A 20,710-nucleotide genomic window follows, 5' to 3' on the forward strand; every position below is an offset into this window, starting at 1 on the left:
GTGACAGCCCTGAAACCTGAAGGATCTGGAGATCTGTATGGAGGAGTGGTCCAAAATCCCTGCTGCAGTGTGTGCAAACCTTGTCAAGAACTACAGGAAACGTCTGATATCTGGAATTGCAAACAAAGGTTTATGTACCAAATATTAAGTTTTGTTTTTTTGATTTATCAAATACTTAAGTCATGCAATAAAATGCAAATGAATTACTTAAAAATCACAATGAGTTTTCTAGATTTTTGTTCTAGATTCTGTCACTCAGTTCACCGTTCACAGTTCAGAGTACCTATGATAAAAATTAAGACTTCTACATGCTTTGCAAATAGGAAAACCTGCAAAATCGGCAGTGTATCAAATACTTGTGCTCACCATTGTATCTGCTGTGTGCTAAAATGAAAAAAAAAAAAAAAGCCTGGTTCAGTTATTATGCATCGTTCATATTTATTCATTTATATAGATCACCATCAATATAGTAAAACACAAATTAAATCTGGCAGTAATTGAATTAGGTTTGATTTATTTAGGGTCCTAGTGCTGGTTGGTTTCAGATGGTTTCCTCTGTCACAAAATAAAATATGAAATAATTTTCACAAAAACACGTTTTCTTGGTGAGATAATAAACGTTTTCCTTTAACTGCTTCCTCGGGATTTGAATACACCTGTCGTCCCTAATGTTACTACATGTAAAAGCCCCTCACAGACTTGCATTGTTCGTGGTTCTGCTGGAGAAGCATCACAGCACATAATAAAAATCACTGCAACGACAGGGTGGACATTATTCAGGCTAATGAGCAGCACTTCAGATGAGAAGACATCAGTCCCTGCAGACATCTTGCACTTTAAAGACACTGGTGCTGTACACTGGTGATCGTAACATCTGCAATTGTAAAAGGTTCAGAAGCCAGTGATGCTCTCTTGTCTTCCGATTCTCTTGTTTTTGATGCCGGTAGAACAATATAAAATTTCACATCACAGGCCGTACTAAAAGGGCAATGAAATGAATAAAATCCTGACTGATTTCAGCTTTTTTTCTCCCCGTCCTGGAAATAAGGATGTTCTAGAGCGTTCAGGGCTGATATCCGTTTCAAAGGATCAAAGGTCAGCATTTGCTGTGAAGAAAAGAGAAAAACAGAGTTGTAATATATGGATTTTATTAGTTAATTGTAAGAAACGTAACATCAGTCACATGAGGTGGATTTTTTAAGTCTTGTTTAACATGTTTATTTGTTAACTCTGGGTGCAGTTGAGACACAAACCAAGAACCGGAAAATATGCACATCAATTAAAATTTTTTATGAGGCTTACCATCAACAATTTAGCGCCCTGCTCATTTATCTCTGGAACAAAATCTGTGATTGAGCGCGCCTTCAGAGGGGGAAAGTTTTTTCTTTGTACTGTAACATCAGTCGGCCACTCTTCCTGCGGTGGCAGGCCAATAACTCTGAAAGAGCACAGAAGTATTTAACACAAATTGCATAAATATAAACAGCTTGCTGCTGTTTTAATCAATGAAGCAAGGCGAACCGTGTGCTACTCACTCAAAGATTTTCCCAAGCTGATCCATTTCTGATTCTCCACAGAACAAGGGTCTAACAAGCAGAAATGGAAGCATGGTTAACAGAGGGGTAGGCTGATCCTAGCATTTTTAAATCTCTCTGTTGCTCATGTTTGTGCTAATGGAGCGATACTGCCCTGGTGTTCTTGGAGAAGCATTACCAAACTGACATTTGAAACAAAAATGAGTCCAATGTGTGTAGAACTATGCAGCAAGTACCTTAGATGTTATACCACATTATGTAACCGCAAACCCTGAGACTTTGTAGTACAATCTATCAATAAATAATCATGTTAGTGTCAATAGTTCATAGAGCAGTTATGCAGGCATTTACTTCTGTGACCCATTTATGTTCTTTAACGTCCATTTTTCACCACAAAATGAAGCTAATGTGCACTTCAACTTCATCTGGGAGATGTAACATTTAAGCTTCTCTTTCAAAAACTCTTGGCTGCTTTGTAAATTGCTTTTCTAAAGGTTTGCAACAGCATGATGTCAAAAACTATTATTTCATTATGTAAAACACATCTGTGCCTCAAAATGCCAGATCAAGTCAGTCAAATATGATGAGACGGTGAAAAATTACCCGTGCATTATTTACAGGCTTATCTGGAAGAGGAGTAGAGCTGTGATAAAATTTAATGTCTACTGTTACACAACTGACTCAGAGAGAGCCCAACCTGTTTTTCTACTCCCGCTTTCAATTCCCAGACATACTATTAATTTGAAACAACTTTTCATAGATAGTCTGCTAGGGCCAGGCCAAAACAGAAGATCAGATGTTCCACAGATGTCACGGGTTGTAAATATTCCAGAGTCTGCAGTTTCTAGCAATTCTGGGCAGACTCCAAAACAAGAACTTCACATTGACTCAAAATATTAAATCAACAGCTTATTTTTAAACTAGAATTTATTCTGCAAATAAAAATACCATAAAAAAAATGACCAATTGAAATTTCACCTGATTAATGAACACAATAATTTAAGTCATAGGTTACTTACTTGCGTCTAAACATCTCAGCAAAAATGCAGCCGGTGCTCCATATATCAACAGGAGTGGCGTAACAGGACTGCAGCAGAACTTCTGGAGGCCGGTACCACAGAGTCACCACCTGAAAGACACAAACAAGGGAATCGAAAAACATGAAGCAGAAATCTTCCCACACAGCAGCAAAGATCAAAAGGACAGATTTTTAGATTTGAAAGACAATATTTAAGCTGTAATTTATGGACTCGTTTTTCAAAGCATACCACAAACTGCTTTACCCTTAAGGTAGCTTTATTTTCCTACAGTATAAATATCAACTTTCACAAGAAAGTCGGTGTTAATATAAAACTGGAAAACATCACCTGCCAGATTTCCACATGTAAGCAGGCTACAATGCTGAGGGTTGCACTTTGTTGTAGTACTACCTCGCAGAGCTGCTGATGTGGCTGTTAACTCTCATTTGTTACCCACTGAAAGAAACATGACGCATAGCAAAAGCAGCAAAACGTGATGCTTGCTGTGATCTGTTCCACTAATCAGAGCAAAATGCACTGTAACACACACATCCTGGTATTCTTGTGTGCTGGACTGAAATAGTGTGAATCCGATGAAAAAAAAGCAATACTGTGTGGAAACTATCAAAAACAATTCAAATTCAATCTTGTAACAGTGCACTTTACCTGGATGAAACAAACTTCACTCACATTGTTGTGGGAACCGAGATCAGATAGTTCATTGAAAAATATTCAATGACACGTCTCAAACATTTTTGTTTTCTGCTGGTTTTCCACATTCCAGCATCACATTTTGTCAGCTTTTATGGCAGCTGTGCTCTAAATGTTCTGCACAAAATGTTGAGAACTATGCAGTTAGTAGTATAGTATAGTAAATTATACTGAAACCTAATAACTAGGGGTGCACCAATTGCAGTTTAAAAAGCCTGACCTGCCGATTCAGATTTTGGCCGATGCCAATTTTCTTTATAACTAAACATTCAAGTGTTATAAGGTCACAATACACCTCCAGTCTTATTTTTTTTAAAAACATTGAACAATACCCAAGAAATAATGCAAACTTGTTTTAACTGCACATGAGATAGTGCTCTCAAATATTAATGACAAGTTTAGAGCATTGCATTTCCACTAGTCTTTAATTTTTCACATTTTAAAAACAAACAAAACTTACACAACAGATTAGACAAGTAGATAAGATTGGTGAAAAAGTTTCACATATGAGTATCGACAGATCACACCGATCACTTAAAATTAACAAATTTGGGGCAGAGGGATGGGTGCACCCCTACTAATAACCCTAGCAACGTCAAGATGTAAGAAAAACAATTTAAGGAGTGTTTGATATTTTTATGCCGCATCACAGAAATGCCGAGGGCTACTTTACCAAGAAGCGGACTGAAGTAGTTCACACCACATTTTTTATCTTATTATTTACTTAAATGTATCTTAACCCACTTAATTACAGTACAACTTCAATTCAATTCAAAAATGCTTTATTTATCCCAAAGGGAAAAATGTTGTTGTAGCTCATTAACTTAACATATTAACTATTATATATTACAACTTAAAACACTAACATCCATACTTTATTACATACAAACTTAATTACAAAGTAACATATGTTAACTTTATATAGTAAATTACTTACTGACCTAATTACTTACATACCTATTTACAACTTAACTTAATCAAATGCAAACTTAATTACACACTAATTTACTGACTTAAAGACGATAACTGTTCTTATTACATATAAACTAACACAATTACAATGTAATAGTCTGCCTTGATTACATGCCTACCTAATAACATTACATCAGTCACTATTAACCTAATTATATCGTAACTAATTTACTTGAGTACATTGTAACTTACTGACTTAATTGGATATGTGCTTCATTACATATCAGCCTAATTTATTACATATAAAGCATACCTAAAGATGTTGTAGCCTACTGACTTAAGTGGTTTAATATTTAATCATACATTAAATTATTTACATTGTAATTTAATAACTTAATTACATAAATAATTAATTAAACATCCCTTAAGTTTGTTACCTATAAGACCAGTTAATTGCACAGTTATTTAATGACTTACATTCTTACTTATTTATACATTATCTTACTAACTTAATTTCATGTGTATGTACTTACATAACGAATAAATATTACCTTGAAAAGAAAGCAACAAACATACCAACTTCATATGCACTTTATTACATGTTAACTATAGTATTTAACTAGTAACTTCTTGACTTCATTACATAGAAACTTAAAAATTTTATATACTTGTTGATTATCCACTTACTAATGTAATTAATTACATATCAACTTAATTACATGTAAATTATCTTGTACCACCTCTACTCATATATTACCGTGATAATATTTCATAATTAATTAAATATTTATTTACTGATTAACTTCCTTATTCAAATATCTACATACTTACTTGTGGCGTTCAAAACAAATGCTCTACAGGCTGGTGCCAGTTTGTGACCCAGTCATTAAGGGTCCCTGTTCTAGGAGTTACTGCTTTAATAGGGTGGATGATGTCTGTAAAACCTTAATTTTCCTTCTCCTCGCTACAGTTTTAAACCAAGCTGTCATAACTTGAAACTGCTAATAGGTTTGGCTATACTGATCATAGCTGTGCATCCTGATGCAGTGCAGTTGGGTGCAATATGAACTTATGCCGCTTGATGTCTCTACACACACTGGATCCATATTTGACTATCAGAAGACTCATAAAGACCAGGCTGACGAGCTGTTGCTTGTATCCTAACAAGATGTGAAAATACAACTAGATGTAAAAGTCTTATCATGATTGCATGTGACCGAACGTTAAACAAAAAAGAACAGAGAAATAAAATCTCTAAAACAATACTGTATATCTTGGAAAAGACAATGAATGTAGGAAGTTTTACCACAGGAGTGAGAGCCATGTGGCAGCTGTAGATCTTGGCGAGACCGAAGTCAGCCAGCTTCACTTGGCCCTGGCTGGTCACTAGAATATTCTCGGGTTTCAGGTCTCTGTGCATCACATGGTTAGAGTGAAGAAATGCCAGGCCAGACAGCAACTGCCTCATCAAGTCCTGCAAAAACAACCGGGCGTGAATGAACTGAATCTAAGTGGTGTTAATCGTTTTAAAACAGGGTTTAAACATCTGGTTAAGTTTAGGACTGTTTTTGTCAGTTCTCACTTTAATGCAGTCAGAAGATAATCCTGGAGCTGGAGCTTTCTCTAAATACGTCTTCAGATCTTGGTCCACATGCTCAAACACTAAAGTGACTTTAGTTTCCTGGTCCGACCTCTGGGTGGCACAAACGTCCATGAGCCTGGTATCAACAAGGAAAATATGTTTCCTGTGAGAGGGGATCATTGGGTGAAACCAAACAAAAAACTCCTTTAACAGTCTCACCGGACCACGTTGGGGTGGTCGAACTGCTCCAGCCGTTTCAACAGAGCCACCTCTCTGACGGTGGAGACTGGAAGGCCATTTTGGTCTGTCTGCACGCGCACGTTCTTCAGAGCCACAAACTCCCCGCTCTCCGTGTCCCTGGCCTTGTACACAGTTCCATAGGCACCACCACCAATTTCTGCCACAGGCTCATACTGGACACTGGTGCAGTTGGCCATGACCACGTTCAAACAGACTGTGAGACAAATGATCATAAAAGTAAAAGACATTAAAAACCATATATGCTTGAAATAAAAAGTCTATTTCATGCAGTTTGCATATTTAGCTTTTCTTGGGTACTATTTAAAGGTAAAGTTTGAGTTCCAAGTGGAGAAAGTTAGCTGGAAAGTGCTCAGAAGTTGGAATTTTGACTCTGGAAGACAGTTTTCCCACCAACCCTGACCTTAAAATCAATATGGCTGCCAGATGTACAAAACAATGATACCTGTGCAATTGACCTGCATATTTCTGCTTTTGATGTTCTGTTTCTTTATAGCCGTCCCAAGCATAGCACCGCATAACCTCTGTTTGAGTACGTGTTGTTAAGGTGTATTATTACATGAAATACAAAGAACTACACCATTATAGTTTGCATATGATAAACCCCAGATATGAAGGTAAGTGCTTTAGGCTTGGTACCCTGAATGTTTAAGATACCTTTTTTAAAGTAAGAAAGGAAGTACTTGTAGCTGACAAAACCCTTTTACACTGAACTTACACTAGAATGGAAGAAAATTCAGCTTTTTCTGGCTTCTCAATAGACTTTAATTTACTTGTTTGTTTACACAAATACAGAATCAGCCAAACCCAAGGCAACAACTCAGTATCCTTTTGGCTTCTAGACGTGGTGAAGACGACTTGCTGAAGTTCAAACTGAGAGTCATAGCAGGGAAGAAAGTTTAGTTTGAATTTCAGCTGTGGCATTCAGATGGTAGGGTCAGAATTTGATGTAAACAAGGAATCATGAATCCAGCATGTTGTTGGTAGTGTAATGGTATGGGTATTTTTTTCTAGCAGTTTAAACACCCCAGCAGTTAGGCATAATTTAAATGTTACAGTCTACCTGAGTATTGTTGCTGACCATGTCCATCCTTTTATTACCACAGCGTATACCCATGTGGCTACTTCCAGAAGGATAATTAACCATTTCCCAAAGCTTAGTTCATCTTTAACTGCTTTCTTGAACAGGCCGATGAGTTCACTGTTCGCCAAAAGCCTCCAGTCACCAGATCTCAAAACAGTAGAGTACATATGTGATGTGGTGGACAGGAGATTTACATCATGGATGTGTAGCAAACAAAATCTGTGGACATGTCTTCCCACTCCTTTCTTGTCAAGTCACAGCATTTTCTCCGTCAAACCAGTTTGATGTACTTGTTAGATCAGTCAGAGCCCCAACCTACTTCTACCCATTCATGCCCCATCCACTTACTTCACAAGCAGGAGAGAAAGCCTTCATTTGTCAGCCTGCTTTACACACAACTGACAGTGAGCAATCTTGCGAAAGAAAGTAAATACACATCTTTGTATTTGTCAGACACAAGTTTTGTGTTTCGGCAGGTCTTGTTCCGGCCTTTTTTGCTCACCTAATCAGTGGCAGCAGTCATGCTGCTGAGTTAAAGAGTCACTGATAAAGACCGATCCACCCTTCCTCTCTGGTAACTAGTAACAATCAGCCTTTTCTGGGATCTTATCTTTTAACTGATTATTGATCTTTTTTAAGACCAAACCACTGTGGAAAAAAACAAACATTTATACAACTTTAGCAGAACATTTTCAGAAGACGTTCTGGGATGATTTGGGGTGATCACTCTCCTGTGCACTGTGGTACGTTGTTCAGTTTTCAGGACACGGAGGACTGTGCAAACATGTTGCACTACTGTACTTTTTACATTTTTGTATATTTTTATGTAATAATTCCAGATGTTTCAGTCCTTTATGTTTGTTTTAAAATGTAAAATACAAACATTCACTATGAATTTATGGTCGATTTTTTAAGTTTGCATGAGGTATCAGCAAAAAACAAACGGAGGAAGAAATGACAAAAGCAAGAGGGATGGAAAGAATGAAATAAACAAAGGAAGGATGAAATAACACATGGAGGGAATGTAGAATATAAGAAGGAAAGGAGGACAAATGATTTAAAGCAGAACATAAGGAAGGAAAGAAATAAGGACCAATGGAGAGAAGGTAAGAAGGAAGGGAAGAAGGAAGGACACATGGAGGGAAGGCAGGGTATACAGAAAGAAGGAATGTCAGAGTCAACAGAGATGGGACAATAAAAGAACAAAGAAGGGAAGGAGGAAATGAAGGCAAGAAGGAAAGGTGTACACAAGAAAGTGGAAGCAGGACATCAGGAAAGGAGAAAAGATGCAATGAGGAATTAAAGTATGGACAAAAGGAAAAGGAGGGAAAGCAGGAAGGGCATTAAGAGAGTATAGGCAGAAGTAAGGACACAAGGAAGGAAAAAGGGAAAGAAACATAAACACTCGTGGAAGGAAAGGAGGAGGAACGTAAGGGAGAGAAGAAGGATGGAAAGATGAACACAAGAGAAGAAAATGGAAGAATAGGACAGAAGAAATAATAAAACATTTAGACAATGGCGTAAAGTCTGGAAAACAAAATATTTTTTCCATATTTATCCAGGCTGTAAAAATACTGAAATCAAATGTCCTACTTGTTCAGGCTGCATAGGAGGAACCCTGTCCTTGCTACTGGATGGGGACAACATACTGTGCAGTGCAGGAACAAATATAGGAAAGTGGCCAAAAGATGTAAGGCCCCAAATCAAACATGTATAACAGCTAAAAAGTATCAGCAAGTCATGCTATGCCCAAATTATTAATTGGGCAAAGTAAAAAGGTAAAGCAAACTGTTAATGGTCAAACACTGGACTAAACTGAATGAAAAGCAACCACATTCCATATTTAACCCTCATAAAGACCTTTAGGAAGCCAGAAGAATCAGCCATCAACCGAGACCACTTCAAAAGATGACAAGCAGCCTGGCTCATCCAACTGAACATTTTTGCACAGCACTGTAACCCTAACTAACAGGATGTAAAAAAAACAAAGTTTAACATAATATCGACAAAGACGAACAGATCTGAACAAAGTAACAGAGGAGTGCAACAGTAAACTGGTCTTTTGGGTTTCTAAGTTTATACCACACAAACTGCTCCAGTTCCACTTCAACTTTGAGCAAATGATGAGCAAAACCTCAATAACATGGTAAATACATCGTTTATTACTCAGATTTGCATACTAGTGATGTTATCTGGAAACCAAAGTACACTGTTGGGTACAGAGGAAGAGAAGCATCAGTAAGATACCACATTTCTTCCTCTTATTTGAAGGAAGTTGTGTCAGACTGTCTTGATGCAGAATCGGACAAAATTCTTGTTTGTGTGCAAGATGGTGAAATGGCATAAATTCCTCTTCACAGTTAAGCCCAGAATTATTCATACTCCCGCTAAATTTAGGTTTAAAGCCATCTTTTAATTTTACCAACAAGTTTTGAAGATTGGAAGTAATGTTAACGTTTTGGAGCAGCCCAGCCAGAGTCCAGACCTGAGTCTGACAGGGAAACTATGGAGGGCTTAAACATTAGGGTGATGGTAAAGAGGCCGTCCAACCTTAAAGACTTGTAGCTCAACCCTAAAAATAACTCCTCCAAATACCAGAAGAAAAATGCAGAAAGCTGCTCAGTAATCACAACAAAGGTTTGATTGCTCTGATGTCTATTAAGATTTTTGCCATTGATATTAAGAATATAAATATTTTCTGACATGCCATTTAAAAATAATTAAATAAAAACAGATTTTGTTTACATTTTTCCCATCCTTTTAAATTGTTTTATGATATTTTGGGAGAGGCTCATCTCAATTTCTATCAGAAACTAACTTCCTGGTTGAATAATAAATCTAAATCTGCCAAGCGTATACATTGTTTTGGGCTTAGCTGTACTGATAATATCTGAATTAAGCTGAGAAAGGGACAATCTGAAAGTACTTCTCTTTCAAAACAAAGCTGGTTGTATGTTTTTTTTTTTTTGTTTCTTTTCATTGAAGGATTTCAAAAACTGTAATTACAGTCCTGCTGAGCATTTGATTCCAACATTTGATAGAAAAAAAAAAACTGATGCATTTACAAGTTTAAGCGATCATAACTTTTAATGACAGATTATCTGTAACAACAAATAGTTTTGTTGTTGATTTGCTTAATGGAAAATTAGTTCCACTATGTAGAAAGCTACCATACAGGTCGTTTAACCTCTTTAAGGATTTATACTTTTGCAGTTTTTGTCTTTTCGTACTCGATAGTCTCCAGGTATGAAATGGAGTTGCCTGCCTTTCCTAGAACCTTTCCTAAATACCATTGATTAGCTTGTATTTACTTTAACACTTGCTGATGTTCACTGCAATGAATCTACCAGCAGCAGGTCCCTCTCAGTGGCTCTCTATAGTGTACACACCCTCAAGTGACATATATATTGTACAATTCAACTGGACAGCCAACGCCTATTAGTGGCTTAGTTGGATAAGTGTACACCATTGGTGCTTTAATGAAGCACCTTTTGATTACATTTTAGCGTTCAGTCTTATTGGGTTCACGCCTAAATCAATGGTAGTGATTCTGGTTAAAGCTCAAAAGTCCTTGAAAAATGTTCCTGATATTTCCCTCGTTTTAGTTAAAGCCATGGTTTGTGGAGAGGTTCCAAAGGCTCCAAATGATGTCTCTGTTCAAATGTATCAACTAGGAGAAGGGGCTTTTGTTTAGGGGGATAAATATAAAAACGGTTTCGAATTCTGATCAGTTTTAACCCAAACCATTCAGGAGTCTGTTAGAAACTAAAGATGAAGAGAAATTCAGCATTACAATGAGGCCAAGCCCACACCCAAATCAACACAAGAATGAGTTGATGGGAGGAAAATTAAAGATTTAGAAGCTTGACTTTGGGACTAAATTTGACAAAGAAATCTGTGAAGTTACCTGAAGAGGGCTGTTGACAAAAGAATACAATCTGATGAGATTTGGAAGCATCGTAGACAAAGTATTAGTATCAGGCTGTGCAGCTGTGGTATTGCCCCTTTTTAATGTTTTTCTATCAGTTGGTTTCTTTTCAGTTGAATTGGAACAGGATAAAATGTCGCATTATTTGTGGAAAATGTTTTGAAAATTGATTTCATTTTCTATAGCACAACACTCAGCCATATTTAGAGGTGTGTATAGAGGTTCAGAGAGATCTGTGTACTTTAGTTTGATCAGGGGTCATTATCCCTAATGTTTCATAAGGACCAACGGACCCGAATGGGGATCAGAACAACAGTCAAAAGAAACAGGGTGTAATATGAAACTTCATAAAATATTTTTCATCAAACATTTTTAACAATCAAAATGTTTTTTTTTTTATTGTAATAATTCATCCTAAAGTACTTTTATTTCCAAGACAAACTAAAAAGATAATCAGTGCTTAAGTATGAATGCATGAAGGCCAAAAGGTAAGTTGGTAAGGAATGAAGTGGTACATTTCGGAGAAGGGGGAAACCGAAACTATAATATATGTATAGATTTTGTCTTTAATTTCACATGCCATTTCCTATAAGCTTAGGCAAACAGTACAATGGGTCCGGCTGCCATTACTCTGCACAATTTGGCTGTTTTTTGCTAAGCAATCGGGCTGCATAGTTTTACCTCACTTTATTTTTCAGTACAAATCACATTTTTAGAGAAAATGATCAGATATTTTAAAAGTACAGGCGATACAAAATAATATAAATTAACAAATCAGCAGGGATGGATAACATGTACACTCTGGATCCATCTTTAACAAAATTATCAACCGAGGATAAATTCAGCTCATCTCTCACTTTTAATGGTCTCGTTTTGATCCGGAGCCTTTGACATATGGGGCTTGGGCCCCCCGGAGGCCCAGGTTTAACAACACCCTATGAATCGATGAGGAAGTCCGCTTAAGTTGGGAACTATTAACACGTCTTAATGAGATAAATTACTCTTGCCCTCAGATTTTTCCAAAGTAAGGCTCCGTTCGCCCAGTCACAAAGCAGAAGCTGCAGAGTACTTTGTTAATGTCCAGGCTCTGAGCCAAGTCTTTGTGAATGTGTAGGAAGAGGAGGTGATTAAAATGTGGTTATATCAAATAATACCGCATGTGTATGTTATAGGCAATTATATCATAAAAACTCTCAACAACCTTTATAAGAACAATTATTAGGCCTACGATGACAAATGAACCTGTAGTATAATAATCAGGGGTGTTTTCATTGCCTATGTAAATCTGATTTGTCAGATTATGCCTTGAAGTCAGAAAATAAAAATGAAATAAAAGTTTGTTGTGTCGTTATGTGGTTGTACCGTTTTTTGGGGAACCTCTGCTGGCAAACCAACTGTTTTGTCTTTTATTTTTTTGAAACTAATAACTGTAATATTGTCTTTAATTTAAAAAAAAGAAAAAAAAGTGGAAGTTCTCCATTCATTAAAAAATGGTTTTGTGCATCCTGGGTGTCTGGAAAGATGGTCAGTCAGTCAGTCATTTTCTACCGCTTATTCCATAGTGGGTCGCGGGGGAGCTGGTGCCTATCTCCAGCAGTCTATGGGCGAGAGGCGGGGTTTTGTGCATCCTGGGTGTCTGGAAAGATGGTGAGACAGCCATTTCTGAGTGACATTGGCTTCAGAAATTGAAACAATGACCTTGACTGGCTGCCATAGTTTGTTGGAACGTTCCAGATGCCAGATCTTCCTCCACCATGTTTGTGGCTCCAAGTCGTGATTATTTATTTCTTCTTTCATTTCAGAGATGTTTAAACAAAAAGATATGGTCCTTTCTCTTCTTCTCCTTATCTTCTGCCAGCATCTTCTCCATTTAACAATCATACCTACCATCTGTGCACAGTGCTGCTGCAAACTGCATCTGCCTTTAGGACGGGCAAAATAATGAAGATATATGAGTGCAGCTTTAGTGAATCATACAGCATGAGTTAAATAAGCATATTTGCATCCACTCCTCCTAGAATTTGACAAGTTTGCGCCGAAATGCCCAGAACTGCATTTTCATTGAGGTAAACGTGTTAACTGGACAGCGGGTGTCGTTTTGCGCTTCTGACCTCAGGGCATGTTAGTAAATTGCACTGTGCGTGTTTTTGAGCGTAACGTCCGGTTTTAACAGGCACAAACGTTTTGTAAATTTAGTCCAGAGGCAGATAGAGAGGTTAGTCACAGCCTCTCAGCACAGTCGGGTTCGGCTGGTCCGGGGCAGGGCTGTAAAGTAGGGGGGGTCAATGGCACCCTGGCCCTCCCTGTTCCGACACCACTGCTTTGAAGTTGTCTGAGGGCTACTTCTATGTACTTGAACATACTGTTCCTTTTCTTTATTTATGGAAGTGTTGTTACACATTGCAGTTGTTGTTTGGATTGATGTTGATATACAATGTGAGCGATAAAAACCAAAATGAAATTCCTTGTTTGACCCCAAAAACTTGGCCAACAAGGTTGATTCTGAATCAATCTAAATAAAGTGCCCCTTTAATTAAAAGACTGTAAATAAAACCAAATACTTCTTTGAACATTTTGTTTTCCAGATGACTTAGCCATTTCCATTTTCTCTCATGGTGTTCTTGTGGGGACAGTCATGACTTCCCAGCTTGACAACCTCTCCAGATTTCCTGTTACTGACTACACCTCAGCTCAGATCTGATCAGCATCATCTGGAAGTTTTCACCGAGCTGATTACCAAACCTGACCGTAATGGCAGCTATTGATCTCAGCAGGGCAGGTCAGCAGCAGCAGCAGTAGGTATTGATCTCCCAATAGGCGGAAGTTGACGCTGCTTCACTGAGTTTCCTGGCTGAGGAGAGGCAGGCCGGTGGCATTGCTTTGACACAGTGGGCGGAGGCTCCGTGGGCTCCGCGGGGCCAGCGCAGACACGTGGTGCTGCTCCATGGCGCTCCTTTGTTAATTAAACTGAAGAAAAGTGAAGCAACAGCAGGCCATGCACATTTCTGAAACATGTGGCCTGACGTGGCGGAACAGAAACCCTAAGAACTGCTCAGCCCGGAGGCGGAGGAACCAGACCACCGACTGAAACTTTTATTTCCCCGCAGAATAAACATCCCCTGCTGCACTGACACACACAGAATAACCCAGATCCAGTAACTTACCTCGCCCGGTTCTCCTCTCCTTCAGCAGCGGGGGCTTCAGCTCAGTGAGCAGGGCATACTCAGCAAGTCTGCCACGTATTAATCTGGAACAGAACCGGTTCAGAGCTGTGCAGGCCGGGTCCGGGTTCCTCTGATCAGAGACCAACCAGCCGATGTGTTTCCAGCCCCTCCACCTCTGATCTCTTTTTCGCTGGTCCTCGTCTTGCTTCTGGCAACTCAGTGGAGGCGGAGCCATACAAGTGAAGAAAAACTTTCAAAATGCTTCATGAACACAGTGGAGAAAACAAATATTTACTTTTTATAGGAGCATTTCTCATTTACTTGAAAGGAAGAAAAAAGTGAGCATGTTTTCAAACGTGATCATTTTGATTTTCAGATTAATTATGAAATTCAAAGTCTCTATCTCGACTTTCAGATACTTGTGAGATGCCAAATCAGAATTTTTTCATAAAAATGAGAATCAAGGTTATAATTCCAACCATTAAAATTATAGTTATGAGATACAAGGGCATGAATATGAGATTTAAAGTCATAATTATGAAATTACAAGGCATTACTATGGGATACAAAGTCACAATTCCAACTTTCAGTCAAAACTGACAAACCTCCATGCTTTAGATATGGTAAGATGTTTCTTCTCCTTGAAAACATGTTCTCTGTTCTGGTGTCATAATGATTCAATTTTACACTCATCTGTGTGGCATCCTAAAGTTGCAAACAACTAAGCATTATATACACATCCTGGCACAGTGAAGACAGTCGTCCATAATCGGAGAAGATATTTAACTTCACCCCCCCTCTCCTTCTAAAAGTTTGGTTTAATTTGAATTTCACAGGATAAATGTCAAAAAGTTATGAAATCAATTATCGAAGCCTCATTTTTGTACATTACAGAAACCTAGGATTTTAAAAGGACTGTATACGCTTTTGAGAGCACGCGTTGCTGCACACTCATGTCGTGCACATTCTTTATACATTTTTGAAAAATATTTTTGTTTTAACAAACATATCTTTATGCAGGGCAAAATGTAATTTCAAAATATGTATGAATAAAAAAATAATGAGAATAATGAGAAATTATTCGTTTTTTTCTGAATGGAGAAGGACATCTTTGATCAAATTGATCATATTTAGGAAGAAATAAATGCAATGTGCATTCTGGAGTATTTATATTATTTAAAACATAGATTGTGTGTGTGTGTGTGTGTGTGTGTGTGTGTGTGTGTGTGTGTGTGTGTGTGTGTGTGTGTGTGTGTGTGTGTATTTCTGTTAAAGTAAAGGCATCTGAAATCAGCATCAAGGATGTACCCTCAAACAGTTCCTAAATTACTTACTAAGCCTGGCAAAGATGGAGTCCACACTGAAAAATATACTGAATGCAGTTTAAGTTTGTGTTCAATGATTTATTTCTTAAAGTTAATGACCAGACAGTCCTTTAAATTTGTTTAGTTTCAAAGTGTCTGAAGCATCTGCCTCCATGATTTGTGATCACTGAACAGCATCAACGGTTGACTTGTGGTTGTCTATAATTAAAATGGTCACAGCGTAAGTGCTCTGTGTCCTGCACAACAAATCCATTTTGACTCTTTTGGAGCTTTTACAGTTCTCTCCCCAGCCACGGCTCATGCATTTGAGCTCCTGCAGCATGCTCGAGAACAGGGAAGGACACACTGTGAGCATTGTAACTGGGTCATGAAACTTTCTTACGTTCGATTAAATCCCATCTCAATTTCATCAGTTTTTTTCCACACTTTTGAAATTTCTGTCAGAATATTACATCAATGAGGACATCCGACAATCCCTCCAAGTTACAGTGAAATATTTTTCATATTTCTATGGCTGAAAACAGCTACAGTTTGACCTGAAGAGCAAAGCCCTTTAATAGTACAGCTGTTTCAGGTTTCAACTTGCTGCAATATACATTGCATTGCGATCATTATCATCTTTTCAGTATGTTTAATATCGCAATCGAAAGGCTGCTTTGAAGCAATATTTGGTAAGCTTTAATATTTCCTGTGCCGTGCATAGAAACTCTGCTTACCAGATTATATATTTTGACAGTTCTTTAGACCTTTAATGCCTTTTATGCCCACACCTGAAATACAGTCATGTGATAAATATTGGGACACCCATTAAAAACTCAGTTCTTTTCAAATAAATGTTAACATATTGACATCTAATCTTTTTTTATTTATCTGTGGAAGTAAATGTGATTTTAGTGTCGATAAACAGCTAAACTGAATCTTGTTTTACAGATTAAACATAAAATATTATCATTTTGGCTAAGATTATATAGTAAAAGTTAGGATATTCTATCTTCTAATAGCTAGTTTTACCCCTCTGGTTGAAATACTTTCAGTGAGACACTTCTTGTTGGCATCTACCGGTCTCTGATATCAACCTGAGGAAAAGACTGGAGCATGCAGAGAGGGATCTATCCACAGTCTCTGCAGGCGGCCAGAGGTCTAGGTCCTCTCTTATGCACTTTCCTCTTCGACTCACCTCAGAGGTTTTCTAAAGGATTTGGGTCTGAGGACAGAAGAAGGTTGCCTATGTGTCTGGTGAACCATCTCTGTGTTGATATGATCACACTGCTCAAAAAAATAAAGGGAACACTTAAACAACACAATATAACTCCAAGTAAATCAAAATTCTGTGAAATCAAACTGTCCTCTTAGGAAGCAACACTGATTGACAATCAATTTCACATGATGTTGTTCAAATGAAATAGACAACAGGGGGAAATCTTTGGTGATTAGCAAGACACACTCAATAAAGGAGTGTTTCTGCAGGTGGGGACCACAGACCACTTCTCAGTACCTATGCTTTCTGGCTGATGTTTTGGTCACTTTTGAATGTTGGTGGTGCTTTCACACTCGTGGTAGCATGAGACGGACTATACAACCCACACAAGTGGCTCAGGTAGAGCAGCTCATCCAGGATGGCACATCAATGCGAGCTGTGGCAAGAAGGTTTGCTGTGTCTGTCAGCGTAGTGTCCAGAGCCTGGAGGCGCTACCACGAGACAGGCCAGTACACCAGGAGACGTGGAGGAGGGCAACAACCCAGCAGCAGGACCGCTACCTCCACCTTTGTGCTAGAAGGAACAGGAGGAGCACTGCCAGAGCCCTGCAAAATGACCTCCAGCAGGCCACAAATGTGCATGTGTCTGCACAAACGGTTAGAAACCGACTCCATGAGGATGGTATGAGGGCCCGACGTCCACCAATGGGGGTTGTGCTCACAGCCCAACACCATGCAGGACGCTCGGCATATGCCAGAGAACACCAGGATTGGCAAATTCGCCACTGGCGCCCTATGCTCTTCCCAGATGAAAGCAGGTTCACACTGAGCACATGTGACAGACGTGACAGAGTCTGGAGACACCGTGGAGAGCGATCTGCTGCCTGCAACATCCTTCAGCATGACCAGTTTGGCAGTGGGTCAGTAATGGTGTGGGTTGGCATTTCTTTGGAAGGCCGCACGCCCCTCCGTGTGCTCGCCAGAGGTAGCCTGACTGCCATTAGGTACCGATATGAGATCCTCAGACCCCTTGTGAGACCATATGCTGGTACGGTTGGCCCTGGGTTCCTCCTAATGCAGGACAATGCTAGACCTCATGTGGCTGGAGTGTGTCAGCAGTTGCTGCAAGATGAAGACATTGAAGCTATGGACTGGACCGCCCGTTCCCCAGACCTGAATCTGATTGAGCACATCTGGGACATCATGTCTCGCTCCATCCACCAACATCCTGTTGCACCACAGACTGTCCAGGAGTTGGTCGATGCTTCACACACCAATAAAAATATCAATTTTAGTCTCACCTGATCAAACCACTCAGCTCTAGTTGAGGTCCCAGTAGAGTTTAGGAAACTCCACATGTTTTGTGATGGTGGGACATAAAATGCTTTCTTTCTGGCATGTGTCTCGCTGACATGTATATAATATTCAAGGGTTTTCATGGAGGCCTAGTGACCCCGAGATGTCCTTTTTGTCCTGCAGTTTGCTAACGGTGAGCTTTGGGGATTTTTTTTTTAATACCTTACCATCAAGCTCACTATGAATGGTGGAAAGATCAGTTTGGGTCTTCGTCCAACTTAATGGCCAGTGGTTAACAGAAACAGACCTCTGTGTCATATCATACAGTATTTATGTCCTAGAAAACAAAAAATCATTTTCTGGGACATATTTTGTGAATCCACTCTGATCAAGCATAAAACTAAATTGTTCACTTGCATTTATTTTAAAAGCCTTGTTGGAAGTTTCTGCATTTGTCCCACTTAAGATTATTTATACAATTATTTCTGTATGTGTAAAAATTTTCCTGAGTTAATAAATGCACTCAAATTAAAGGTTGGATTTTTTTAAATTTTACCGTGTGGCTTTAAAAAATGGATAAAAACACACTCCATGTCTTGAGGCTTTTAAACCAAAAGATGACATCAAGATTCATTTCTATTGTGATAGTATGTTTTGATAAACCATGAAAATAATTATAGTAGTTGTTTAAACCATGCAGGATAAATATGCTGCAAAGTCAGTAATTGGAACTGAAAGAAAGAAGCTCTGAACGTGTCTTTTAACACATCTGCCTGGTTGAGTAATGTTTATTTGATAGCTGTCAACAATTCAAGAAACCTAACTACAGTACATGCTGTTATAAATAAGCAGAACAGAGGAGATGTTTTGGATGCTGCGTTTTATCTGTGCAAGGTTACTGACCATTTCACTGGAAAACATGACGAAAGGCGATTATGTACAACTTGAATTTAATTATTTCAATCACAGGTACAGAATTTATCAAACACTGTAAGAAAAGCGCCTCTCATGGTGACTGTTTGGAAAGGTGTTATTACTGCAGGAGAGAGGTTCATTAGAGTTAGTAGGCCTACATATCAATAATTAACAGCACCTAAAGCCCACTTCCTGGATGTCCCCAGCAGTCATACCTCAGCATCATTCTGACTTCAGCGCTGCTGAAGAACATCAAGAAGGGTAGAAAATAGCTATAGTCAAGACAAAGATCTGCTGAAGTTAAACTTACATTGTGAGTAATTGACTTTTACTCGTAAAACTAAGCACCATCGCATCGTTGATAATAACTTTGATTACCCCGTTAAGTGTTAATTGAAGGCAGCATTAAACACCCTAATCTTCACAATCAACTTATCAAATTAACAGCCTTTTAATCAAATACAACAGCCCATGCATTTTAATTATTTTAGTACTAAATATTTTCAGTATTCTTTATTGATGATTCTGAAGGAAAACTACAGATTGACACATGCAAAGTATTTTTGCTGATGAAAGCAGTTTGTGATAATGTTTGTCCCAGCTGTCTAACCGCCCCTGGATCTTCTGTTATCTTACTGATGGTCCGCACCTCCCACCTTACACTCCTTTTTTCTCATCTGTTCTTCACTTTACAGATTGTAGCAAAGTGTCATCATTCCTCCATTGTAACCTTCAGCAAACCGGTCAAAAAACATGGATTCACTTTGCCCTTCCTACGTTACCTCACTCACTTGTTCACATAAGTAACAGTGTGAAACATTTTGAGTTTTCATTCATTCCTTGTTTTTTATTTTTTTAAAATTTTTCTATTGTGCAAACCTGAAGTTTTTGCAATTACACAACTACTTTTTAGGCCTGCGGCATTTCAACATTTTATTTTACACATTTCTATAATACTCTGAAGCCACAATAAAAAAAAAAAAAACATGTATCATTTCACTTACAGCATTATTGCTGCAATGTATTGTATTTTCTTTCTTTTTTCCATGGCACAGTTTTCCTGTTTAGTTTCATCACTTTCTTGGACAGAGTCAATGATGAACTGCAATGTATCTAATCAGCTTCTCTGTCCTTGCTGGATAATGTATTTTTATTGAAATTAACTTAATTGGTTTAAACTAAATTTGAACCAATAAAGATTATTTCTAACTGCATCTGAATTTTACCTGGTTGTCTTGTAAAGTGGACAGCGATGCCATGTGGAGCATGAAGGGCTGTAAATTTCCTGGCAGATGGCTGTGCTGACTTTGCACCTGATAAAGCACAGTGGGCCAAAGACAGCAGATGACATGGCTCTGACGGGAAACGTCACGCTGGGCTTCAAGCAACATGGATTCTGTGCCTCTTCAAACTTCCTCCAGACTCTGTGACCTTGATTTTCAAATAAAATGCAAACTTTACTCTTACCTGAAAGGTGGGCTTTGGTCTATTGAGCAACATTCCAGTTCTTTTCTCCTTAGCATGATACTTATGATGGTGTCAGGAGTGGCTTACCAAAAGAAATGCAACAGTTATTGCTCATGTCCTGGATATGTCTTTGTGTGTTGGCTCTTGGAGCTCTGACCTCAATGGCTGTCCACGCCTTGAGAATCTCCCCGAAATTCTTGAATAGATGGCTTTGCTTCACAGTCCTCTCAAGGCAGTGTTTATCCCTTACGCTTGTTTTTTTTCTACCTCACTTTTTCCTTCCCCGCAACTTTCCATTAATGTGCTTGGATACAGCA

General features: G+C 38.5%; 1 protein-coding gene across 1 annotated transcript; it reads right to left on the bottom strand.

Annotated features, from left to right (window-relative positions):
• Window positions 1-413: 413 nt before the first annotated feature.
• Window positions 414-20,649, bottom strand: LOC124856981 (cyclin-dependent kinase 4-like). The gene is made up of 10 exons (XM_047347993.1): window positions 20,481-20,649; window positions 20,153-20,357; window positions 14,194-14,408; window positions 5,979-6,213; window positions 5,760-5,895; window positions 5,484-5,651; window positions 2,555-2,664; window positions 1,536-1,586; window positions 1,303-1,438; window positions 414-1,106 (listed from the first exon to the last, which is right to left on the bottom strand). The coding sequence occupies exons 1-10, from the start codon at window positions 20,506-20,508 to the stop codon at window positions 1,017-1,019; spliced, it is 1,374 nt and encodes a 457-aa protein (XP_047203949.1). The 5' UTR covers window positions 20,509-20,649; the 3' UTR covers window positions 414-1,016.
• Window positions 20,650-20,710: the final 61 nt, after the last annotated feature.

The sequence above is a fragment of the Girardinichthys multiradiatus genome, chromosome 20, assembly GCF_021462225.1.
Source record: "Girardinichthys multiradiatus isolate DD_20200921_A chromosome 20, DD_fGirMul_XY1, whole genome shotgun sequence".
Taxonomy (NCBI): Eukaryota; Metazoa; Chordata; class Actinopteri; order Cyprinodontiformes; family Goodeidae; genus Girardinichthys; species Girardinichthys multiradiatus.